The sequence below is a fragment of the Typopeltis vanoorti genome, chromosome 3, assembly GCF_054136105.1.
Source record: "Typopeltis vanoorti isolate ZY-2024b chromosome 3, IOZ_Tvanoo_1.0, whole genome shotgun sequence".
NCBI lineage: Eukaryota > Metazoa > Arthropoda > Arachnida > Uropygi > Thelyphonidae > Typopeltis > Typopeltis vanoorti.
In genome coordinates this window covers 16,975,068-17,002,816 of record NC_143551.1, presented here as the reverse complement: position 1 = coordinate 17,002,816, position 27,749 = coordinate 16,975,068, and the positions used below count along the sequence as shown (strand labels likewise).

Below are 27,749 nucleotides of genomic sequence, written 5' to 3'. Positions count from 1 at the left end.
TGCTGCGATGAATTATTTTTGTTTTCTTCCAACGAATTTTATGGTGGGTATCTAAGGCATGGTCTGCCAGCCCAGAGCAGCTGTACTGGTGAAACCGGATGTAGTCTTGGTGTTCTGAAATCCTGATATTTGTTGTTCTGCCTGTTTGGCCAAAGTAGGACAATTTGCAGCTGCAAGGGACTGGTATACACCAGGTAGGTCTAGGAGAAGTGGTTGGTCTTTGGTAGAGTGGATAAGGGATGCCAACTTTTTATATGGTCTGTAACAGGAAGTAAGGTCATATTTTTTGAGGATATTGGTTATTTTCTCAGAGGTGCCCTGGATGTAGGGGATGGTGATAGACTTGGTGTAATCTTTATTGTGGAGGGGGGGAGGGGGGGGTTGTGGTTTGCAGGTTTTAGTATTTTTTGGATTTTTTGGGGGTTATAGCCATTGGCTAAGAAAGTGTTGAGGATGTGGTTTAGTTCAATAGTCAGGGCCTTGTCATCTGAGCAGAGTAATTTTGCCCTGTTATATAGTGTTTTTATCACCCCATATTGTTGTGAGGGGGGGTGTGGTGGGATTGTTGGTGAATGTATCGGCCAGTATGGGTGGGTTTTCTGTAAACAGAGACAACCAAAGATCCATTAAGCTGGCGGGTGATTAAAGTGTCTAGGAAGGTGAGGGTGTTGTTTTCCTCTTTTTCTAAGGTGAACTGGACTCTGGGGTGTTGGTTGTTTAAGTGTGTTAGGAAGGAGTGGAGTGTGTCTGAGCCATGTGGCCAAATAGCAAACACATCATCCACATAACGAAGCCAAATAGTGGGTTTTTGTGGGGTGGAGTTTAAGGCTTTCTCTTCAAACGTCTCCATAAAGAAATTGGCCAAGGGTGGGGAAAGTGGTGAACCCATGGCTGTCCCCTCTATCTGTTTGTTGAACTTTCCTTGCCAAACGAAATAGCCTGAGTTCATTGTGAACTGAAATAGGGCTGAGATATCAGGAGGAAACTTGGCTTGGATGAGCTCAAGGGTTTCTTTGAGTGGGACATTAGTGAATAGGGAGGAGACGTCAAAACTGACCATTATGTTAGTGTGTTGGAGTGTGAGATTTTCTATACTGGCTTTAAAGTGGGCTGAGTTTTTTATGTGTGATGGTGTGTTGCCAGTGTAGTGTGTGAGCGTTTTGGCTAAATGTTTGGCTAATTTATATGTGGGGGAATCAATGCCATCCACTATGGGATGCAATGGCACATTTTGTTTATGTATTTTTGGGAGTTCATATAATCGGGGGGGGGGGTCTAGAGTTATACGGTTTAAGTTTGTTGTTGACTTCCACAGGCCAAGAAGTGACTTTCTTAAGGAGTCTGTGGAGAGTTCTAATCTGAGAGCTGGTCGGATTGTATTCAATGGGGAGGTAAGTCGTACGGTCTAGTACTAAAGCATTTAGCTTACCTTTGTAGTCTTTTTGATTGAGTACCACAGTGGCGCTTCCCTTATCAGCTTTGGTGATTACTATTTTTTTGTTGTTTTTCAATTCTTGTAGGGCTGCATATTCGTTTTTGGATAAGTTGGTTTTTGGAGGTTTGGCTTTAGTCAGAACACCGACTACATCTAGTCTTACGTTGTTGGCGATATGGTTAGGCAGGTTGCGAATCCCACGCTCTATTTGGATCATGATTTCTTCAGCAGGTATCCTTTTCGGAGCTAGGGTGAAATTGTGACCACGTGAAAGTGCGGTGAGTGCTTCAGGCTTTAAAACTGCTGACGAGAGGTTGACTACAGTGTTGAGTGGTGGCTGTGGTAAGGAAGTAGAATTCTTCGTCAGGTTTTCATATTTTTTTACGTGCCGACTACGTATTTTTTCGAATTCTTTTCTTGCCGATGAGCATGAGATGTCATGAAGTATCGACCATAGATCACGGCCGAGTGTATTCGAAAGCTCTTCCTCTAGCGCCCTTAAGGTTTTGTTTTCGCCGGCAAGGAGAACGCGCGTCGCGGTAATTTGTTCTCTTAACAGGGCGAAGCTAGTGCGGTTATAAATGCGTAGAGCTTTCTCTGAAGTAAAACGGTGCTTCAATTTGACACAATTAGGGATCACTTTGTTATCCCGGCAGCGTTTTAGGAACGTCAGACGATTTATTTGCCTCGATATCTTCAACCTCAATTTGCCGTATTGATGGGCCTTTCATGCGATTGCATCTCCGTGGATGATCATGATTCTAGTAGCAAGGCTTATACGTTGGTTAGACATAACTGGTAATTAGTTTACGGAATTAACAACGCAAATGAAGTATATTAATTAAAGGTAACTTTAATGAATCACTTCTATATTTCGGCAACGTCACATTGCCATCTTCAGGAACATAAAGATATGGTATGTGCACTCAGGAACTAACACAAGTCCCCCCCCCCCTCACAACAATATGGGGTGATAAAAACACTATATAACAGGGCAAAATTAATCTGCTCAGATGACAAGGCCCTGACTATTGAACTAAACCACATCCTCAACACTTTCTTAGTCAATGGCTATAACCCCAAAAAAATCCAAAAAATACTAAAACCTGCAAACCACAACCCCCTGCACAATAAAGATTACACCAAGTCTATCACCATCCCCTACATCCAGGGCACCTCTGAGAAAATAACCAATATCCTCAAAAAATATGACCTTACTTCCTGTTACAGACCATATAAAAAGTTGGCATCCCTTATCCGCTCTACCAAAGACCAACCACTTCCCCTAGACCTACCTGGTGTATACCAGTCCCTTGCAGCTGCAAATTGTCCTACTTTGGCCAAACAGGCAGAACAACAAATATCAGGATTTCAGAACACCAAGACCAAGTACAGCCGCTCTGGGCTGGCAGACCATGCCTTAGATACCCACCATAAAATTCGTTGGAAGAAAACAAAAATAATTCATCACAGCAAGTTTAAATACAAAAGATTATTCAAAGAATCTTCAGCAGCTCTAAAAAACGTTCCTAACCTCAACAAATTTGGGTGCATGAAACTGCCCCAAATTTGGGAGACTTTCATTATGAGAACTTCAGCCCAACTGCCAAGACTACCAAATTAGCCCGCAAGAGGGCACCATTAGGACTTTAGGAACGATATTAGTTTCTTGCTTTCTTCCTCATTTGCTTTGTGTTAGTTCCTGAGTGCACATACTATGTCTTTATGTTCCTGAAGATGGCAATGTGACATTACCGAAATATAGAAGTGATTCATTGAAGTTACCTTTAATTAATATACTTCATTTGCGTTGTTAATTCCGTAAACTAATTACCAGTTATTCCATATAAATTTATTCTGTTGACTTCCCACCATACCCGCTTTGCTGATTCTGTTGTCTATTTCTATATTTAATTTACTATCTTTGCAAAATGCCTAAGTAGCTGAAATGTTTTACTTGTTCTATAGGTTCTCCATTCACATTTTCATTGTCTTTGTCTTTTTAATGCTGACCTTCATATCATATCTATTACAACAGTTATTCACTTTAGTCAGGGAATCTTGCAGACTTGTAGCAGATTTATTTAGAAATATAACATCATCTGCATAAAGCAAAGAGCTGACATTAACATCTCCAATTTTCATATCATGTTTAATACCAATTTCCTTCATAATGTGATCCATATAGATAATGAATAACAGAGGGGATCAAGTACATCCTTGTCTGACACCAGATTTAACATTAATCCACCTTCCTGTACTTCCTTCAATTCTAACTGCTGACTTACAACTCAAATAAAGACTGAGTATTGCTTGATATAATGCCCCATTGACACCATATAACTGTAGCATTTCGAATAGCTTCTCTCTTGGCACCTTGTCGTGTGCCTTTTCCAGATCTTTGTTATATTCCCATGATTTCTCAACTATCTGTTGTAAAGTGAAAATCTGATCCTGACAGCCTCTATTTGGCCTGAATCCAGCTTGTTCTTCACCAGGCTTCTCCTCCACAATCCTTCTCAACCGTTTCTCACGTATACTTGCATTTTTCTTACCAGGAACACTCAATAGAGAAATACCCCTGTAATTCTCACATTCAGTTTTATTTCACTTTTTATATATATGTACTATTTACTTTATTCAACTTAGCTCTTGCTCTATTATAAAAAGTTTGTAGATTACTAATGCATAACTGACTCTTCACAGAACCGTACTGTCTCTCATAGAGTATCGTATTCTTATCCGCCCATTCCTGAATTCTCTTTTTGACCAACTTTTCCAGTACTTTTACCACCAGCTGAGATACTAATTGATTTATAATTTGCTACCACACTCCTTTATGCAAAGGAATTATTTTGCCCTTCTTTCGCTCTCTTGGGACTTTGCTGCTGAAACTTAAATTAAACAGCCTAGTCAAAGGCATAGCCAACTTTCCTGCACCTTTTCTTAAAACCTAGCCAATATCTCATCTAATCTCACACCTGTAATTGCATTCTGTTTCTGTAATATCCTAAGATCTCCAATTCAGCAACCTTTGTTCTCACATCAGTCCCTATCACTTGAATGATATATTCTTGAACAAGGCTGAAATAAGTGATAGATACTGTTATCTAACAACTAAAAGACGTTATATTTGGACAGTTGGTAGTGGTCAGGGAAAGGGAAGAATAGGTATAGCATTTAGTACAAAAGCAGTTCTTACTTAGATAAGAGAAGCTTCTTGAATAGTGGGCAGTCTCAAGCTGGGGGATGTGGACAAATTGAAATTGGACAGTGAGAATTATTTGCCTATGGTCCCACAGAAGGTTCTACTGAGGAAGAAGTAAAGGAATTTTTGGATTCATTATCGAAGGCAATGACATAAAGAAAAAGTCATTCCTTGTTGCAGATCTTTAGTATTTCTTGTAGAAAGGCTTATACGCTGGTTAAACATGATAACTAAATACTTAAGGAATTGACAGCGTACACTAGAAATATAAATTAAATCAACTTTAATATATACTTTTCGATATTTTGGCAACGTCGTGTTACCATCTTCATGGGAACTTAAGATAAAGACACGTGCACACAAGTACTACATAACAGCAAATGAGAAAAGAAGCGAGGAAGCTACTGTTTTCCGAAAGTCCTGATGGTGCCCACAGAAGGCTATATTAGGTGTTCTTGGCCTTTGGGCTGAAGTTCTTCTGGTATATGTTTCCCAAATTTGGGGCAGTCTCATGCATCCAAATTAAGAACTTAAGATAGACACATGTACTTGCGTGCATGTGTCTATCTTAAGTTCCCATGAAGACAGCAATGTGATGTTGCCTAAATATCGGAAAGTATATATTAAAGTTGATTTAATTTATATTTCTAGTGTATGCTGTCAATTCCTTAAGTATTTAGATCTTTAATATGAAATGAATACCAGACATATAGAAATGTTTGGGGAAAATTTGGAGAAAAGAGGAAAACTAAATAAGTCCTGCAAGGCTACAACTATTCTACTCACATACTTCTTCCTAACTTTGTATCGTCTACAAACAACTGTATTTCACCATTCAATAATAGTAAAGTACCTATTGGATTTCTCTTCAGGATATTGATTAGTTGTTACTAACACCATTCTCTAATATAAAGATGTGTGCACACAAAATATAAGAAAAATCTGATTGACTATGTTATTGTTAATGACATCTTCTCATGTTCAGGACACAAGCTACAGGAATTTGAAATATGAAATGCATTTAGTTTATAGAGTATTGAGTAGGGCAAAAATGATTATGAGTATTTATCTCATATATTCAAGAGAAATGCACTCACAAGTATATCAATCTAAGTAGAAAAAGCCATAAGAAACTAGAGACATGGAAATCAATTTGAATAGATGTTGAAAGTTTTTTCCAATTGGTTATACTATAAATTAAAGATGCCAGGAAATTATATTCTTGGTTTAATCCTTTATTCAAGTGTAAGCAAACAAAGTTTGCACACAAAGTAACTTCACAACTGGGCAACTTGTATACAGAGACTAATGACTTCACATCACTTGCCTTAGTATCCCATATTGCAAAGCACATATCCTTATAGGCATGTATAATGCTATGCATTATGGGAAGGGTCACCATCCATCTTTAATTTATAGTATAACGAAGTGGGGAAACTTTCAACATCTATCTCTAATTCAGAGTATTTTAGTAATAAGGTGTGATACCTTTTGGCTACTTGTATATGGAAATATGACTGCTGCATTACTTCAACCTTGGTATCACTTCTGGGTCTGGTTCCCACCGATGAGACCTCAATAAAGGTCGAAACCTGTAGTGATCCTTCCCATAATGCATAGCATTATATGTCTGTAAGGATATATGCGATACTAAGGCAAGTGATGTATAGTAGTGATTACTTCACTACTACACAAATGAAGTTACTTCATTTGCAAACTTTGTTTGCTTGGATAAAGGATTAAACCAAAAATATAATTTTTTCATCATCATCAAATTCCTGCCATGTACCCTCAAGGGGTGTACAGGATATGACAGTACTACATGAAAAAAATTACATCATTACTAACTTCCTATCTACAATTTTCTTCCAAATCAGTCTGTTACTTGTCAAGACTCCAACATTATCAGATCTTATATTTCTATCGTCTAAGGCACTTTGTACTGTATCAATCCACCTACATCTTGGTCTTCCTCTGTGTCGTTTTACTGCCAACCTGGCAGAGAACACTTGTTTTGCTAATATTTCTTTGCCCATTTTGTTTAGGTGACCATACCACCTGAGATGCTCTGCTAATGCATTCCTGGATGCAGACAATGTCACGCTCTATCCTAATATCCTCGTTTTTAATATGATATTGCCATTGATGTCATCTGTTCATGCCTATAATCTTTCTCAGGACTCTCATATCTGTGGTCTCTAGTCTTTCGTCAGGTGTTTTACTTCTGACCCAGCTCTCAGATCCATAAGTTAAAACTGGTTTGAACACTGTCTTGTATACAGCTAATTTAGTATTCCAACTAATTTCTCTCTTATTCCATATGAATTTATTCAATTGACTTCCTACCATACCAGCTTTGCTGATTCTGTTGTCTATTTCTATATTTAATTTACCATCTTCAGTAAAAATTGTGCCTAAGTAGCTGAAATGTTTCACTTGTTCCACAGGTTCTCCATTCACAACACAGTTGACATTTTCAATGATTCTGCCTATTTTCATTGTCTTTGTCTTTTTATTGCTGACCTTCATACCATATCTATTACAACAGCTATTCAATTTAGTCAGAGAATCTTGCAGACTTGTAGCAGATTTATTTAGAAGTATAACATCATCCGCATAAAGCAAAGAGTTGACATTAACATCTCCAATTTTGATATCATGTTTAATACCATTTTCCTTCATAATGTGATCCATATAGATAATGAATAACAGAGGGGATAATGTACATCCTTGTCTCACACCAGATTTAACATTAAATCATCTTCCTGTACTTCCTTCAATTTTAACTGCTGACTTACAACTCAAATAAAGACTAAGTATTGCTTGATATAATGCCCCATTGACACCATATAACTGTAGCATATTGAATAGCTTCTTTCTTAGCTCCTTGTCATATACCTTTTCCAAATCGACAAAACTTAAATACAGATCTCTGTTATATTCCCATGCTTTCTCGACTATTTGTTGTAAAGTGAAGATCTGATCCTGACAGCCTCTATTTGGCCTGAATCCAGCTTGTTCTTCACCATGCTTTTCTTCCACAATTCTTCTCAACCGTTTATCAAGTATACTTGCATAGATCTTGCCAGGAACACTTAGTAGGGAAATACCTCTGTAATTCTCACATTCAGTTTTATTTCCCTTTTTGTATATGGGTACTATGAGAGCTCTACTCCAATCATCGGGAATTCGTCCCTCTGTCCAGGCTTTCTGAACTATGCAATGCAGCCACTGTAAGACTCTTATACCACCATACTTCAGCATTTCTGGTCGAATATCATCTACCCCCTGCTGCCTTTCCACATTTCAAGCCTTTGATGGCTTTTTCTACTTCAAGTATGGATATGTATTCCTGACTGCATGCCTGGTTAGTGTTTTTTATCGCTGTGCTGTCATCACTGCTTGTTTCATTTAGCAGTTTTTCAAAGTAATTATTCCATACTTCAAGGATATCTTTTTCTCTCGTTCTCATGTCACCTTTATCATCTCTAACTACTTTTACAGTACTCTTTCCTCCATTCCTAAGCTTCTTCAACAACCTCCAGATTATTTTGCCACCTTCTTGATATTTATTTTCTATATTCTTTCCAAAGTCCTCCCATGACTTTTGTTTAGCTAGTTTTACACAGTGTTTAGCAATCTTGCATTTGTCTCTGTATTCTCTAAGAGCACAAGCTGACTTATATGACAGGAACTTTTGATATGCTTTCTTCTTTTCCTTCACTGCCTCTTTAGCTTCCTGTGTCCACCAGGGAGTTCTGATTTTTTTATCTTTGCAGATAACCTCACCACGTGCCTCTTTGGCAGAATGAATCAATGTTTTCTTCAGAGTTTGCCACTGAATCTCCAAGGTTTGATTCCTGTTCTCAAACTCTTTCATTTTTTCTTCAATATTCTTTGTGTATTTTAGTCTAAAGTTCACATCTGAGAGCTGCTCAACTTTTATTCGCTTTAAAACTTTCTTACATGTTATTCTTTTCAATATGATATTCAAATTCTGCTCAAGACTAAATAGTGATCACTTCCAATTTCAAATCCTCTGTACACTCTGGTGTCCTGCACCAGGGAGAAAACATCACTATCAACAATAACATAGTCAATGAGACTTTTCTTATTTCTAGCCTCTTCTCTCCATGTGAATTTGTGCACATTTTTATGTTGGAACATGGTGTTAGTAATAACCAGTCCATGTCCTGAGCAGAAATCCGACAGATATTTACCATTATTATTAGCTTTGCTTTTTTCTCCAAATTTTCCCAAAATATTTTTGTATGTCTCACAATCATTTCCTACTCTGCTATTTAGGTCCCCAACAAGGAACAAATTTTCCTTTTTCATTGTGTCAGTTGCTTTTTCTAAAGCCTCAAAAAATTCCTCCACTTCTACCTTAGTAGAACCTTCTGTGGGACAATAGGCACAAATAAGTCTCATTGTCCAGTTCCCCATTCTCATATTTGCCCACATTACTCTACTTGAGACTGGCTGCAATTCAAGAAGATTAGCCTCGTATTTTGTGTTGAATACTATGGCTACTCCTTCTTTTCCTTGATTGCGCAGAAAGATCTCACCAGTTTTTGTCTTTTTTGTTTCAGTCACCCCTATTATGTCGATCTGGTACTTATCTAATTCCTCCGCTAACTCCATTTCTTTGCCATTCAGGCTTCTTATGTTGATAGTACCGATCTTTAACTCTGGTGATGTTGAGTTGAGGTTTGTTTTCAGATTTGTTCCAGTAGCTGACTTTTCACTGGTTCCCTGGCGAAAACAACGGGGGCCTTGTTTAACCGGGCGACGCCCCAGCCGATATGAAATTTTGTCATCGTGTACCATCATTTTTTATTTTGGTTTAACCAATAAGAATACAATTTGGTCAGCTAAATCCCAAATTGCCAGCCCATCCTCGTTCATTCAGTATCCAAATAGATACCCAACAGGGTGCACCATGAGAAGGTGAGGATTGGACATTAGGTCAGAAGTCCTGGTCGGTTCTCTGCATTCCTTTAAAGACTATGTGGAGGTCTCCTCTCAGTTATACAGCTTTGACCCTTAAGCACTTTTTAGCAATTTACAGTTTGAATATAGATGATATTAGATCAGAGGAATCAGATCAGAAATGAAGGTATAAAGGTTTGAGTTGTTAAACTTGAATTCAGAAGACCTGGACAGATGGTGATATTATTGTCAGAACTGCACAGAGCCAGACAACTCATCGTGAGAGGTCCTCCATCACATATGCAGTTCTTCCACCACTTTCCATGCAAAAAAAAGTACTCCTCACCCCTTTGCTAACACTCTCCTTATACAGTTTCCAGGGATGGCCTTTTGCTCTTCTCCTGTCTCCACCCATTTTATTAAAAATCTGATCCACATTAATCTGGTCATGTCCCCTTACCAATTTATATGTCTCAATAATGCCCCCTACCCTCCATCTATTCACTAGAGTGCAAGCATTGCATTCTCTCAGTCCGACTTCATACTCTACATTCCTCAGACCATTTGTCAAAAGCCACCTTTTGACAAATGACTACCTTAGTCAATTGTCTCTGAATCTTTTCAATGTTGGTGGATAGAGGACTTAAAATTTTGAGGACATTTTGCTGAAATGGTGAGGATAACACAGTACATTATGGCAATGATGCAGAAAACACCGATTTGTAGAAGTAAGGATGTTGATTCCATCGTACAAGGCTTTAATCAGAGTGCATATGGGTTACTGTGCCAGGTTCAGTTAACTACTTTTGAAAAGGATGAAGAGATGCCGAACCTGGCACAGTAATTTCTATGCACTCTGATCAAAGTCTTGTACGATGGAATCAACATCCTTACTTCTACATGTCAGTGTTTTCTGCATCATTGCCATAATGTGCTGTGTTATCCTCACAATTTTAGCAAAATGTCCTCAAAATTTCAGGTCCCTATCCACTAACATCCTCAAGATCCCTCATCTCCTACATCTCGAGTAAGATATCCCTACCAATCTTATACTCTACATCCAATCTGCCCTTCTCAAACTTTAAAATCTCACACTTGCTACATTGAAATGAATCTTCATTCATTTGCCCATTCACAAAGTCTATTCAAGTTCACTTGCACGGCTACAACTATTCTACTCCTCATACTTCTTTCCAACTTTGTGTCATCTGCAAACAACTGTATAAAACCATTCAAGCCCTTCCCAATAATATTTCACTTGCATACAAATTAAACAGCAACAGACCTAAAAAGCAGGCCCTTTGGACACACCACAGCACACCTCTTCTGGGATGTCACTTCCTCATATGCAACTTGTTGATACCTATCCGACAGCCAATCTCTTATCTAGTGCATTAATCTACTATCTAACCCCCATCTGTTTCAGTTTAATTAACAACTTTTCATGTGGCAATATACTAAAGGCTTTAGCAAAATCTAAATATACCACTGTGTATGCATCCCCCTTGTTCAGTGCACCTGTCACCTTGTTATAGTAAGTAAGTAAGTAATAATTACTTACTCAGTTCTTCATATACCTCCTACTCACCCACCATCATTAGCTCCCTCTCCACTACTTTCATGATTACGAAATATCTTTATGAATTACTCATTTCACATCTCTATTGTTATTCTTCTCCAAAGTTATCATTCTTCCATTTTCTCCAACCAGTATCATCCTCGAATAACCATTCTTTCTTTTACTGTCCATGGATTGAAAAATACTCCATAGGATTTCTTTTAACATCATCTAACTGTTGCTCATACTGCACTTTTAATCCTTACCAAGTAAGTGCCTTCTTGCTTGCTCTTTGTACACCTCATGCAACTGACTGACTATTACCTTTTATACTGCACTTTTGATCCTTACCAAGTGAGTGCCTTCTTGCTTGCTCTTTGCACACACCTCATGCAACTGACTGACTATTACTACTGATCTTGTGCTGCCGCCATAATGCTTCTTTCAAATTGCATGCTTGATCTCTTCATTCATCCATTTCACACTTACTTTATTTGATCTCCTAACCTTGGGAATGAATTCAGACATTGCAGCATTGATCTTCTTTCCTTCCAATCCTTCATTCCATTATATAGCTGCAAAATGTCTCCTCAATTTGTCATAAACCAGCCTTATAGTTCCACATATATCCCTTTCTCGCAGTATTTCTCATATGGCTGTCCACCACCCAATAATCACTTCATGGTTATGTCCATCAAGTGGATGGAGATTTAATAATATAATCTCATTTACAATAATGTCCTCTGATAAAATAATCAAATTCAAGACCCTTTTCCTGTGTACCCTTGTTATGTAGTGGCCAAGGTAGTTGTACCTCAAAAACTCAAGAAATTAATTCTCTTTGTCCTGCAGATGCTTCAGTCATTTCCCACCATAGGTGACTTTGTAGGCAATGCCTACAAAGTATTCCTGGCGAGATTTTTACAGGGTAGTTCACCATTGCTTTCCCCAACCCTCCCCAATTTTATCCAGGCTCGGGACCGGCATATGGTTGGGACGTATTCATTACTGTAATCCATGTGTGTTCATGGGGCCAGTTTGTTTGTTCTGGGGAACCAAAAACCCATGTTTCTGGATGAAATATCCCCTACCTCTATATGAGACCAGCTAACTCACCTTTAGTCGCAAGAGACCAGGTAAAGGTTCCTCACATCACTGACAGGAATCGAACCCAGGTCTTTCTGACCGAAGGGCTTCGTCTATACTGACTGAGCTTGGAGGATCACTGTCTTTTTATTCCAATATATATTACCATAATTATCACCCTTTTCTTAGTAGCCAGACCAATTTGCCTATACATTTCCTTCTCACTGTCTGCCACATTACCAGGTCTATAGCAGCACCAAATTAGATATTTCATTCTGTTCACCTTCATCTCATACTATGCTGCTTGAAAGCCAGTGTTCTCTCCTTTCATCTCCATCTTAGATGGAGATAACTCCTCTACTCCCATCAATAGCACTTTTCCTTCCTTTCAGTCCTGTCTGTCTTCATGAAAAACATCATATCAATTCATCTCATCTCTATTCCTGTCAGTATGTCATCTTTATTTAATAATGTCTTATTTATTTCAACCGTTTTTCGATGAATATACTCTGTTAATGGTACAATTTCATTTCCTTTATTTTGAATACATCTGTAATTTGTAATCATACATACTAGTGTAAAATTATGTGTTTTCTTATATATCCTTATCCTGGATTTTTATTGTGCCTTTTGTAATCAGGAGGTTTATTTTATAATATCGCCACTTAATCTTACACATTCCTCCTTTTGTACTCTAGATTCCTGCCTTCTGTATTCTATACTCCTTCTACCTGAGAGCAATGGAAAAATTTATTTAGATTTTATGACTGTGCCATCCATGCCTCAATATGTTGAAAGTTTATTTTTCACTTGGTTAGAATATAATAAATTTAGTTTAATCCTTTATCCAAGTGTGAGCAAACAAAGTTTGCGCCTGAAAGTATCTTCAGGACTGGGGTAAGGTGGTACAACACCAGGGCGTTCCTTGCAAAGGTGGAGCAAGCTACCAACACTCCTATCTCAGTATCTCCCATAATGCAAAACACATCTCCTTGCAGATATGTCTAATGTTATGCATTAAGGGAAGGGCCACTACCCAGACTAGTTTCGACCTTTATTGAAGTCTCTTCAGTGGGAGCCAGGCCCAAGTGGAGATACCAGTCAGAAGCATTAGCAAGGTCATCTCTACCTATAGGAGTTGCCATTTGGTGTGCCACCTTTTTAATAAATTACTCTGGATTTAGAGGAAGATGTTGAAAGTTTATTTTGTTTATTTGGCAACATCAGGCCTTTCTACCACATCGTCTCCTCGTGTGCTCGTTTCTTCTCTGTGCCAGAAAAAATTCCTGTGTCTCTGGACATCCCATCTTATATTTCATCAGTTTCGAGACCCTGGGTTCAGTTTTCTAAACCCCGTGCACTTAAGCGAACGCCTTACATTGTCATATGATTCCTGGTTTCTGGAACCCTTGACAAGCCCTTTCTTCTCCGTCTTCGTGTTCTAATCTCATTAAGTCAGTCAGCGGAACATCCTTTTGAATTTTGCCACCCCCTTTTTGCATTGACCTTAAGGTCACTTAGGGTTGAACTTGTAAACAAACTTTCAAACAGCATTCCGACTGTAGAGCGTTTCCCTTAGCCTTGAAAGTTTTGCATCTTTTGTTCAAAGAGATAGCTAATTCCCGTTGGGCTGTACATATGTTATACACAATACAAAATTGTTAAAAGAAAGGACTATTTACAGGTGTTCTGGGTTCTGCCTAACTGTAAAAACTCTATGCATTTGTTATACAAAAAATTATTCTTGTTGCATCGAATTTTTACACTAGCTTATATATGGTTCAATAATAATTTCTAACAATCCCACCACTTCTCAGATATGACCCCCCCCCCCCCCCCCCTCCTTGGCCACTCTTTATCATCACTGATCTTAGGCCTCTCCTCAGACCTGTATACTGTTACATCCTGAATGAAGAACTTTATAAAGAAATAATTCATTCAGGATTTAACAAGTCAGAAAAATCAGCTGAGAGAAAAAACTTGTACTGGAGCAGAAGAACTAAAGTACTAACTGTAAATGGAAATAGAATTACCTCCTTTTAGTAGAATTGTAATACCATGTAAAGAACTTCGTGTATAAATTAGTATTATATGAAATGCATCATGTATACAATGAATGGGTAAATCAAGTGTAAACAATAGTCCAAAGGTCATGGGCAGGCCTGAGGCAGGAAATCTAGGAAAGCGATGCACATTCAGTTCCCAGAAGATGCTGATATGATCTCGCGATGTGCCGAAGTTGCCGTGGTTGATGAAAATAGTGGACGGGAAAAGATTGCAGAAAAAAAAGTAAGAGGGCGCTATTGTGGTAAGAACAGGGTGCAAAAAGGGGGGGAGTGAATGGAGAATAAAAAGGTTTTGCACCCCTTTCTCACGGCTTTTTTTCGCCTGTTTTCCTGGATGATGATTTGACTTCTCTCGTGGACCAGTGGTTCCTGATGGCGTTTCGTGGCGATAGTTCGATATTGGAAGGTGCGCCTTTCCCTTCGATGTCTGAACTTCTGCTGGTACTAAAGCGCGAGATGTCGGCAGATACGGCCTTTGCTGAAAGTACTGCTGGAATACTATTGTGGATGTACGTTATAACCTGCAGCTGGAGTGGAGGAAGGCCCAAAACAGATCGAGAATAGACGAGAGAAGCAGATGACCATAGTAACCCACCACGTGGACACTGGCTTATGGAGGATTCGAAAGGTAATTCAAACAAAGAAGGACAGGTCAGACGGACCGGGAGATCCTGCCCCAAGAAATGGTAAAGTACAGATTTTGTTGTAACCCAGTTGGTAAAAGGGAAAGATGATTGTAGTGTAATAATCGAGTATAGACAGTATTTAAGAACTTTAAGTGATTATCTAGCAGCGGCTAATGTCCATAAGACAAATTGCTAGAAATGATTATAGAAGAGTGTGTCTAGTTAAAATGCAAGATTAACACAGTAAGTAGAATAATTGATTAGAGTAGTATAATGTGTATATTATGTGTGCTTGTAGTGTATTAATCGAGTATGGACAGTATTTAAGGACTTTAAGTGATTATTTAGCAGCGGCTAATGCCCATAAGACAAATTGCTAGAAATTATTATAGAAGAGTGTGCCTAGTTAAAATGCAAGATTAACACAATAAGCAGAATAATTGATTAGAGTAGTATAATGTGTATATTATGTGTGTAAAATCTCTAACTCAGGAGAAAGAATTATTGTTTGTACGTTAGAGTATTAATCAGTTTGATAAAGTTTGATTTAACATGTCATTGAACTAGTTGAAAGTATATATTATGTCTTTAGATTCCAATAAATATGTATTTTCTTTTATACCTGAGTTTTGCCTATGATAATAACCAAACCTACCACTCATTAATTCGAACCAAAGCGGGGGTGAGGAATTGAAAGAAAGGTATAACGTGTTGTTATAGAGGTTACGACTGCAAACCAGAATTTACTTAGCCATAGTAGAGCATTTGATTTATGAGTATAAGCACTAAATTTATTCTCGTATGTGCACCAAAGGTCTGGAAAAGTCTCCCTGAATAAGAGTCCCCTCTATTCTAAGATATTGGCTGGCGCAGCATTAAAAAATAAATTTGTCAATATCTGAAGAGGAGATGGCCCCAGACAGAAATTAGAGGATTCGTTTCTTATAGCAAGGAATAACCTTTAACAGTCAGGGTATGCACGTGAGTAAATTTAGGAATTGGCCAGAGATATAGAATTTGCTTTCCTTATAGAATGAACACGTAAGTAGTGATACAGATATTAGAGTCAAGAAAATTTTGTAAGTCCTGTAGTTAAAGTAGGGAGATTAAAAAAGAATAAGGGAAGTTAAAATATTTTAGGAAGAGCAACGAACGACATTAAAATGGCGCACACGAGTACAGCAAACCATATCAAAGAGGAACAAGAATATAACAATACCTCTTGTGGGAATATATCAAGAATTCGAAGGTGATTATAAACTTTAATTTCAAAAATATTCTTTATTTCAAAATGATACATTATTTTTTCTCTCTCTCTCTCTCTCTCTCTATTTTATTGTTTTTTACTTAGATATTTTTTAAAATCAAATATTTTAATCTTATATACTGATTTTCTTAAGGAACTTCCTGATTGCCCCTTGTTCTACACATCAGACAGACTAACTTCTGTAGTTCATACTACAGTTCCTAAGATTATTCAGTTCAGGTAAGCTTCATAAATTTTCAATTAATACATTTTTGGAAAATTTTTAAAACAAAATAAATGAGAAATTTCTCATTTCCAAATTATTTCAAGAAGAGCAGTCATTTCATGTAATGAAATGCTATTCATGGAAAAGTTCTTTGAAAAGGTTTTAAATTTGACTGATTATTATTTAACTGAAAGCATAGAAATGTTCTTACCCTATCATTTAGCATAATTTCCATTTATTTAGTAATTTATTCTAAATATTAGGATAAGCAAGACTGGTATACTTGAAAGCCACTTAGTAAATTTGTTTGGAATAAGAGAATAAATAGAATATTGGCCATATTTGAGCAGTGATGTGCAATATATAATCTCTCCCAGACAACTCAATCCCCATGGTATGGCATGTTTCCATAAACATGGCTCTACTGATGTGAGTGTTACTCCCTTATATGTTCCCTAGTTGGAGGAATTACCAGTTAGACCTGTGATGTTTTTCATTGTTCAGTAAAATACCATTATCCTGATCATTGGAAATCTGAAGTGGTTGCTACCATGTTTCGTATCTAGAGTAGGGGCTCCAGTTTCTGTTCTCCCCCCTTTCTCTTCACATTCAGTGTAGATGATGATGATGACCTTCCATTTGAGGATATAGCAATAAAGCATTTTCTGTGGATTGTCCACAAAGATTGAGAACCAAATCTGATGGTAACTTGTCTGCTTGGAGGCTTCTGAATCAGGTGGTGAATAATCCTGTTACTGCATACTCTGCCAGCTTGTTTCTGGAGGGAGTCATAGTATAACAGGCTATATGAGTTTGGGCACTCTGGGTGTTATGTGCACAAAGATCCTTACCTCAGTTGCATGCTCTGCTCTAAGTTTCCTTCACCATAAAAGATAAGCATACAAATGCTGTTGTATATAAAAATTTCCTGTAAACAATAAAATCACAAAAAATATGAAAAATACAACAAAAATTGTAAAAAATAAGATGTGTGTGTGTGCACGCACACCACCACCTTCAGGCATCTAAATCTCTCCTGCTTATTGCTAACTGAACTCCTACTTTACATCCTCCAGTCTAGTCCAAATCTTCTATACCAACTACATCATGCATGATTTATTCTGAAAAAAGAAGAAAAAAAAAAAAAAGAGAGACACCTGAACACCTCTTTAGGATACATATCAGGAAATGATGGTGATGAAAAAAAGAGGAATATGCACTTTTGTGAAGGCAGGCATTCTTTGCAAAACTCTATCTAACCAGAATTCCTACTTTACAGTCTTCTCTGGCTCAAGATTTTCTTACCTAAGCTTTCATTTGATGCTTTTGGCACTCTCCTCATTCAGATAGCCATGTTACTCTTTATGACTGCTTATCTCTAAAAGTTGATATTTTGATTTCATATCTTCTAATTACCCAGATTGAAGGTTATCTTCCTAGAGGACTTTTAATATTCAGAACACAAACTGACTCCTGCTTCTCTAAGTTTGTAGATTTAAGCCAGTTGAGTGAATCAGTTGCTATCAGTTAACACAAATAGTTAACCTACCAGCCAGAATACGTGACAGTCCACATCATTCTTCATAATCTTATCACCATCTCCTTTTCTACAGATTGATTCTCTTCAGCTGATATCAGCCTTGTATCCTATGGTACCAGTGTATCCTTGTATCCTATGACACTGCAGTAGTGCTTTGAACCCACTACTTTGAATTAATAACTGAAATAATCTTTACTAGAATGAGGGTCTTCATTCCCCGCTCAGCTTCAAACCTCCTTACTTTTGTCCAAGTTTTGGTTCTCTAAAAAATGTACTCCTGCAGTCCATAATAACAGCATATGTTCTGTAGCTCAGGTCAAAAACCCCCAGCTTCTCATTCATCTTATACAACCCAAAAAGAAGTGTAAAAAACATTATCAACAAATCCAAATATTTCACTCATACAGACTTTGTATGAGTGAAATGCAACAAGCTTACCTCCTCCCAAACTCACTGTTGAGCCTGCTGGTTCTTCGTTAAAGTTAGGCATAACTTATGTCCTTCCTTGTTTCCATCTCACTCACATCAATAGTGCCATCATCAGAAGATAAGTCAGACATCTTCAAATTACTCTTTCCCTTCAACTCTTGTTTTGATGACTAAAAATCATCTCTCGCAATTCCACTGACTGTTCTCTTCGTGTCTTCTCTGATCTTGTTAGAAGAACATCAGAAAACTACTTGTTGCTCGTTAGTCTTGATAATAATAAGTCTCCTGGTCTAGATGCTATCCTTTCAGTTTTATGCAAAATTTGCACTCCAGAATTAACACATTGCACATTGAAGCAAGTTTTATCCAGCCTGTCCCTACAAAAGGCCAGGTTGGATTACCTGATGTCAGAAATCAAACTATCATCCCATTGCTCTTACCTCAGTATTCTCAGAAGTGATGGAGAAGGTCATCAAGAATCAGCTTCTTCACTACCCTGAAAACTCATTAGTTTGTGTGATCACCAATATGGGAACAGACCTTCATGCTAACTTGCTCACCTTTGTCTGGAAAGATTTGTAGAAACTCATTTGTAGAAATCTATTTGTTCTAAAGCATTTAATTATGTCTGCATCAAAGTCTTCTTTACCATGCTATCATGTTATGTTCTTCATCCTGCCCATTGTGATTGGATCAACAGTTTCCTCTCTGTTAGTTCATTATTAGCAGATTCCTCTTATTACTTTCTTTATCAGTCTTGAAGTACCCATAAGGTTCTGTATTCCTGCTCACAATCTTCTCTCTATAAAAGGAGAAGATCACTCTTCATATCTCACTCTTCTCCCTATATTCAGCACTGATTTAAGACAAATTGTCCACAATTCATTCTCTTATCATCTTAGACATTTTCTTAACTAGCTCCCCTTTCAAATGCACTGTTAATAATGTTCCAGTATCCTTTCAGAATCAGTTTACCTTCTTTGTCTGGCTTTCACATCCAGATTAACTTCCACATTGATGTGTAATTCCACTTCTAGATAGACTTCACTAACATTAGGGTCTCCTCCTGATTTCCAACAGGTTGCAGGTTTGAATCCTGCTGTGGACATGGACGTTTGCGATTCTCTTACTTTCTGTACTGCTATAACCTTTGCTATGGTGCAGTGTGGCCTTTGTTGTCCTTGTGCCATTAAAAAAAAATCATAAATAATGTCTGAATTGGATGCTATCATTTCTCCACATTCCTGTACTCGTATCTGAACAAAAACAGTTGCTAGTCAATAACCAAATATAGTTCAACTCCAAACTCATTGAACTAACTTCACACCATCTGTCTTCATTTCCTACACCTCCTCTTTGGAACAGTCTCTCCCCATGCTGTCTTCCCCAGCCTTTGGGTTTTCAAAAAATTACATCAACAAATTTCTCCCTTCCATATAACTACTTACCTATGCACAGCACTGTCATGTCATAGGTCTTGGAACCTCTCTTGTAGGGCTGATATTTAAAAAAAAAAAAAAAAAAAAAAAAAGGTGGGGGGAGGCTTATCCTGGCATAAATATATTATTTATCTCGGCCTCTAGAAAACTTGATATTCTTTTTCATTTTGAAAACACTAATTCTCTCTGCTAAACTCCTAACACTTTTTAAGTCTGAAATCTGACCACCTTTAGAATATTGTTGACTGTGTTTGGATGGTGCATCCAAAAAACCTCCCTGAGAATTCTTGATTGTAAACAGAAGCAGATGCCCATGAAAGTACTAGTGTAGCACTGGTCAACTTTCTTACAGTTCATTTCAAACCTCATCATCTTCCTTCATTCTATCTACTGTTGTCCTTTGAAAAAGCCTTCCTCATAATGTTTTTTTCTCAAAAAGTACAACTCCCAGCTTTTCAAGCTCAAGAAACATGTTAGATTACTTCTTTCTCTCCTTAATCTTTAATAGTTCAGTGTTTTCATTCTTAAATTTTATGCAGAAATAGACATATAGCTAAAGGGCGATATCATTAAGTTATTAGGTGAATGCAACTTTGATCCCAGAAAAATTGTCAAGTGGCACTGTTTCAACTCACAAATAAAAGAAAGGAAGATGGAACAACTTCCTGCACTTCACATAAGCGACCTGCAGCACACTGACAAGCACATTAAATTTGATAGCAGTAAATGACATGCTCAAAGGCATTTGTCCCCAGCCACACATGCAAGCTTAGTCCAACCTAACTTTTGCTCATAGAGAACGAGAATGTCAACTATGAAAACAACTGGAGGGAAAATGCCAAAATTTTTCATTTATTACGAAAAAAAAAAAGGAAAGTTAGTGTAGGGTACTGGTAACCATCATGGGAACCAGTATACAAGCACTGCATAGGAAATTTGTAGAACACATGTAGTCAACAAGCCCCACAGAGCCTTCCAGATTCATTTCACAAACGTACGTGGTCTCAATTCCAACCTTAGTACTGTTTACTACCATCTCCAGTTTGTAAAGTCCCACTATTTTTGCCTGCAGAAACTCCCTCAAGTGTTACTCATCCCAGTTTTCAAGTTACTCTCCTTGACTCCTTTTGACCAAAATGTGGCATCTATGCATATATTCACTCTGACATACCATGCCAGAGAGCCCAACATAGAATCACCTAACTGATCTTCTTTGTCTGAAAATCTCCTTTCTCCACTCATTCAAATTCATTTGCAATCTCTATTGCTGTCCCAATGCCACTAACCACTCTGAACTCTACAACTTCCTCTCCTTCACTACCGATTTTCTTCAGTTCCACTTTCCTAGCAGTGAAATTATCTTAGGAGATTTTAACGTTCACAACACCAACTGGCTTTCCTCCAGGTGCACAGATGATGTAGGCAGAGATAGACGATTGCCATCACTAATGACCTTACACAAATTGTCCACATGCCTACCAGATAACCCTAACCACTCTCAAACACCTTAGATCTCTTCCTCACTACTCAAGCACACTCTGAATGTTGTATATCTCCTAGTAATTTAGACCACCATCTAGTGCTTATCTCTTCTTCCATGAACAGTGTTCAAATAGCTATTCGCAATCAAGAGTAGTCTTACTCCACTGGCATGACAGTGTACTGAGGCATAGAGGTCATGAAGTGACTTCTATGCCTCATTCTTGTTGTTGACCTATTGTTTTATACCTTTCAATCTAAACATATGCAGTAAACATATCACCAAAGTAATTCTTACTGGCATGGAAACATACATTCTCTATACCACTCTCAATTGCCATACCTTAGCTAAGCTTTGGTTCTCCAGAAGGTGTGCCAAGGCTATATAAGCAGAAACCTGGACATACCATAACTGGCTTTCATCAAGAACTCCTTTATTCTTCAGTGCATTATTCAATTCTGAAAGAGCTGCAAGAAAACTATCAGTGCTTCCAAAATACTTTGAGAGGCAAAAAGAACAGAAAAATTCTTTTCTTATTTTGTCCAAATTGCCGCCATGCCTTTTGTTCTCTTGCCGAAGCAATTGATCATAATTTTGCCAAAACACTTCTCCCATTTCTGTTGTACCCAAATTGCATTACCTATAGGAAAATCCAATATGCTTCATGCTTTTCCTCCAGTACATGCATAACAGATCCTGATAAATGTCTCTCAACCATTCCAAATTCCCAATACTCAGTGCCTCCTATATCCTTTCACCAGAAAGAGATCAGAAGAATATTGTACAAATTAGATACTAAAGGCTCCTGGTCCTGATTGCATTCCTCCAATTATCCTGATGTTTGTGTACCAGAACAAACTCTTGTCCTATGTCATCTGATTATTCTCTCTTACTCCACTGATATCTACCCCACAGCCTAGAAATTGACTTTTGTTCAACCCATTCCCAAGAAAGGTGACAAATCACTACCATCAAACTTTTGCCCAATCTCTTACCTCCAGAACTGACTCGTGTCCTATGTCATCTGATTATTCTCTCTTATTCCACTGATATCTACCCCACAGCCTAGAAATTGACTTTTGTTCAACCCATTCCCGAGGAAGGTGACAAATTACTACCATCAAACTTTTGCCCAATCTCTTACCTTAATCTTCTCTAAAGTAATAAAGAGAATCATCAACGCATACACTATCTTTGAAGTTACCCAACTAATAAATGCCTATCAGTATGGATTCTACTGCTGCTGATCTGCTCACATCACCCATCTGCAGACAAATACCATGGAAAAGATTGGTGAATCTTAAGTAGTTGCACTCGATATTTCTAAAGCTTTTGACCTGGTCAGAAACAAAGTCTGGTCTCTCCTAGGTTGTCAGCTCTCTAACTGGATGCATACTATGTGTTGGTGGATGGTTCGTTATTCTCTAATTCTGTTCAGCTAATGCTGGATTTCTACAAGGTTCTGTTCTCTCACCCACTCTCTCCCTTCTGTATATCAACGACCTACTGAAGGGAGAGAGTGGGTGAGAGAACAGAACCTTGTAGTTTTGATGATGACACACTTGTAGGGAATCACAAGAATAGTTTTGTTACAGTGGATGTTTTGCTATAGTGAATTTTCTTTATTATGGCATTGTACCAATATTTTTTCCTGTGGAGTTTTTGTTGTGAATTTTTGATAATTTGTTCTAGTGAGTGAATTTGTTGTAATGGTGTTTGCTGTAGTGAATATACTGTATTATAATAGTGATATACAATGAATTTTACTAGCTTACTATTAAGTTTATTTCAAATTACTGCAGATAGTAAAAAGTCTTGTCAATGCAGTGTAAATCTCACTATGGGAGGTGAGTCACCAAAAGTTATTTGGGTATAACATTTTGTAAATGGTAGATAATGTAAATGTGGGAATTATTTGACAGAAGAGAATTTCTTGTGGATAAATTCTAGAGTAACTGAATTATCTAATGAATTAATGGATTTAGTAAAGAATGAGTTTGTATTTAAAGCTACAAATCAGGTTAGTCTTCATTTTTAGAGGTAAATAAATTTAGTCACGATTTTTATAGCATTCACTTAAGGGTCAAAGCTAAATAACTGAAAAGAGCCCTTCATATAGCCTTTTAATGAATGTTGAGAACTAGTCAAGGCTTCTTTCCTAATGCCCTCACACTTCTAGTGTACCCCATTAGTTGGTATTTACCTGGATATAGAACAAACAAAGGTCGGCTGAAAATTTGGAATTTGGCAGACCAAATTGTATTCTTATTGGTTTAAACCAAAATGAAAATTATACAAGATTTACTTTCATATTAGCTGATGCGTCACCTGGTTAAACAAAGGCTCCTGCTATTTTTTGTCAAGAAATCTAGATGAACAGTGAAAAAGTTAGCTACTGGAACAAACCTCCCAAAACTCAAAATCATAATAGTATAATTCAAGATTCACACCTTCAACATAACAAGCATATTAATGGAATATTAGTGGAACTGGCAGAAGAGCTAGAGAAATACCAGGTCAATCAACATAATTGTTGTTAATGAAATGAAAAAAAGACAAAAAAAAAAAAAAAAAAGGTGAGATTCTTCTCAATAACCATTAAAAGATGTTATATTCGGGCAATAATGATTAGGGAAAAGAGAGGAATTGCTCTAATATGCAACGCTAAATACAAGTGTTGTATTTAGATAAGACTTATTTATTCTTGTGGTCCTACAAAACATTCTACCAAAGAAGAAGTAGAGAAATTTTTCCAAGTTGTTAGCAAAGGCAGCTGACATAAAAAGGAACAGTTGTTTCTTATTAGAGATCTTAAAAGCAGAGGAACACATAATACCAGATAGACAGAAATATTTAGGGAAAATTTGGAGAAGAGAGCAGCAAATCTAATAATAATGGTAAGTACCTGTTGGATTTCAAGGCATGGATTAGGCATTGCAAAAATAGTTACAAAAATGTGACCCATGAAAGTTTGAGGATGTATATTGAAAGACAGGATAATTTATTTATGTATTTATTTATTTATTTTTGTTAAATGTCTTTTTAGATTGGGATTGGTGGTAAAGATTCTGGTAGCCAATTCCATATGAGAGCAGCAGCAACATGGATCAGTGAACAGAATGAGTAATTAAGTGTGCTATGGTTTGAAGATATGCCCCATCATGTTGTACCATCATATGCATTTGAGTTTAAGTCAATAGAGAGTACAGTTTAGTCTACTAAGTCCCAAATTGTCAGCCCATTCTTGTTCGTTCAGTACTAAATAGATACCTACTAACAGAGTGCACCATGTGTAGGTGAGGATTGGACATCAGGTCAGAAGTCCCCAGTTGTACTCTGCATTTCTGAAAGCAATGTGGAGATCTCCTCCCAGTTATTTGGCTTTGACCCTTAAGCGACAGTTTGAAGATACGTCTTAGAAAGAAACTTTACATTATTAGCATTCAAGAATGTGCCAGCAGAGCTAATCTAAGGTGGTATGGTCACTTGAATAGAATGGGTGAAGAAAGTTTAGCAAAGCAGGCTTGATGCCAGGAAAGAGACAAAAAAGAAGGCCAAAGTCTAGGTGGATTGATTCGGTCAGAGGTGCCTTAGAAGCACTAAATGATAGATAATAATATCAGAGTGCTCACAAGTAATAGATTGATTTGGAGGAAAATTGTTGATAGGAGATTAATAATGTAAACAATCATGTGGTGCTGTCATTATAACCTGAACACCCCTTGAGAGGTATGTTATATCCCTTTTCTGTGCCTTTTTGTTATAACTTTTTTTTTTTTATTATCTTACTTTTAAGTGCATCTCTCATTTTCATGTTCACACAAAAGAGTAACAGACCTCAGTGGAATCCTACATTGCTATGTTCTAATGAATTCTGCATGTATGATATCTTGGATTTGTAAATACTGCTAAACATGCTTAATATTCTTCAAAGTTACTAAATTCAGAATTAAATTATGTATTTATCAGCTGTGCCATTTAGTTAATGAGTGCGAGTTCATGAGACTCTTAAACTGAAATAAAATAAATGTTATACCCCCCCCCCCCACACACACCTAACCAGTTTTCTTGTGTCAATTCGTGTCTTAAACTTATAAATTAACATAAATTTAAATCTTTACCATTTGTTGGTTAGATACTTTCAGGTTCGTATTTTTGGGGGGGGGGGGGGGGATTAGTGCATTGTTCAGCATTACTGTGTTGGTTTTACAAATTAATGAAGTGCATAAAATTTTCACAATGCTTAACTATAAACATATGTACAAGAAATGACTACTCATAGAAAATTCTGTGTGATCATTCATGAACTTAGTTTTAAGGATCCTAACAAGGCTTTCCATTAACCTATCATTGTCTAGAAAAATCAACAAATTATTTCTACCAATAACTCTGACGTAACAAATGTGAGCTCATTTAGCATTATCGTAGTTTCACTATAATATAACAATCCTTTTGACTTTGATCTCAGGCACATATCTGAAGGTGTCATAAGAAATATGAAATTAATACTACTAAATAAAGAATAAATACTTGAATTGTCCAGGTGCAACCTTACATTCTTCTAGGTATTTATGACGAACTATTGTTCACAAAATGCATTTTTGCTGCACAGTCCTTTTTCTATCTGAGCAATAATGTTCTCCACTTTCTGTGCATTTTTCTGTTTCGTCCTTCCCTGATTTCTTTCTCTTGATTGTTGATTCCCTCTATCTTTAGAATTCTCTTGTCTGGTAATGAGGACGACCTCAGCCGATGTTGAATGCCTTTTCTGCCGATGGATATCTTTCTTGCTGGCAAATACTTCTCCTAGTCGTCTCTCCTCCTTACCGTCAACCTTTATGTGATGACTTGTGTGAGATGTTCCGATGACATGTAGTAGATCCTTACATGGTGAAGATCTGAAAAAAAAAAAAAAGAGAGAGAGAGAGAGCTTCTCTCCAGAAGCAAAAGCGTTTGTACATAGTCTTGCACCTTGTGTGCATGCTCATCTACTGAGATTCATGGCATGGAGTCACTTTATACACATGATCTTCTGACATCATGACTCATGCATCACCAATTTGAACAACACATATTTTGTAATAAGCTGTATAACTGAGAGGAGACCTACACATAGCCTTTAAAGGAATGCGGAGAACCGACCAGGGCTTCTGACCTAATGTCCAATCCTCACCTTCTCGTTGTGCACCCTGTTGGGTATCTACTTGGATACTGAACGGACGAGGATGGGCTGGCAATTTGGGATTTAGCTGACCAAATTGTATTCTTATTGGTTAAACCAAAATATAGAATGATGGTACAACATGACAAAATTTCATGCCGGCTGGGGCGTCGCCCGGTTAAACAAGGCCCCCGTTGCTTTCGCCAGGGAACCAGGGCGAACAGCGAAAAGTCAGCTACTGGAACAAATCTGAAAATAAACCCCAACTCAACATCACCAGAGTTAAAGATCAGTACTATCAACGTAAGAAACCTGAATGGCAAAGAAATGGAGTTAGCGGAGGAATTAGATAAGTACCAGATCGACATAATAGGGGTGACTGAAACAAAAAAGACAAAAACTGGTGAGATCTTTCTGAGCAATAAATACAAAATGTTATATTCAGGCAATGACAATCAAGGAAAAGAAGGAGTAGTCATAGTATTCAACACAAAATACGAGGCTAATCTTCTTGAATGGCAGTCAGTCTCAAGTAGAGTAATGTGGGCAAATATGAGAATGGGGAACTGGACAATGAGACTTATTTGTGCCTATGGTCCCACAGAAGGTTCTACTAAGGTAGAAGTGGAGGAATTTTTTGAGGCTTTAGAAAAAGCAACTGACACAATGAAAAATGAAAAGTTGGTCCTTGTTGGGGATCTAAATAGCAGAGTAGGAAATGATTGTGAGACATAAAAAACTATTTTGGGGAAATTTGGAGAAAAGAGCAAAGCTAATAATAATGGCAAATATCTGTTGGATTTCTGCTCAGGACATGGACTGGTTATTACTAACACCGTGTTCCAACATAAAAATATGCACAAATTCACATGGAGAGAAGAGGCAAGGAATAAGAAAAGTCTCATTGACTATTATTGTTGATAGTGATGTTTTCTCCCTGGTGCAGGACACCAGAGTGTACAGAGGATTTGAAATTGGAAGTGATCACTATTTAGTCTTGAGCAGGATAAAATTGAATTTCATATTGAAAAGAATAACATGTAAGAAAGTTTTAAAGCGAATAAAAGTTGAGCAGCTCTCAGATGTGAGCTGTAGACTAAAATACACAAAGATTATTGAAGAAAAAATGAAAGAGTTTGAGAACAGGAATCAAACCTTGGAGATTCAGTGGCAAACTCTGAAGAAAACATTGATTCATTCTGCCAGAGAGGCATGTGGTGAGGTTATCTGTAAGGATAAAAAATTCAGAACTCCCTGGTGGACACACGAAGTTAAAGAGGCAGTGAAGGAAAAGAAGAAAGCATACCAAAAGTTCCT

General features: G+C 37.4%; 1 protein-coding gene across 2 annotated transcripts in view; it reads left to right on the top strand.

Annotated features, from left to right (window-relative positions):
* Positions 1-27,749, top strand: part of Trm1 (tRNA methyltransferase 1) — a 182,111-nt gene that overhangs the window by 122,401 nt on the left and 31,961 nt on the right. For both annotated transcript variants that reach the window (XM_090390569.1, XM_090390568.1), the window contains exon 10: positions 16,312-16,397. In XM_090390569.1, the coding sequence (XP_090246695.1) occupies positions 16,312-16,397 (86 nt within the window). The remainder of the gene's footprint in view (positions 1-16,311; positions 16,398-27,749) is intronic.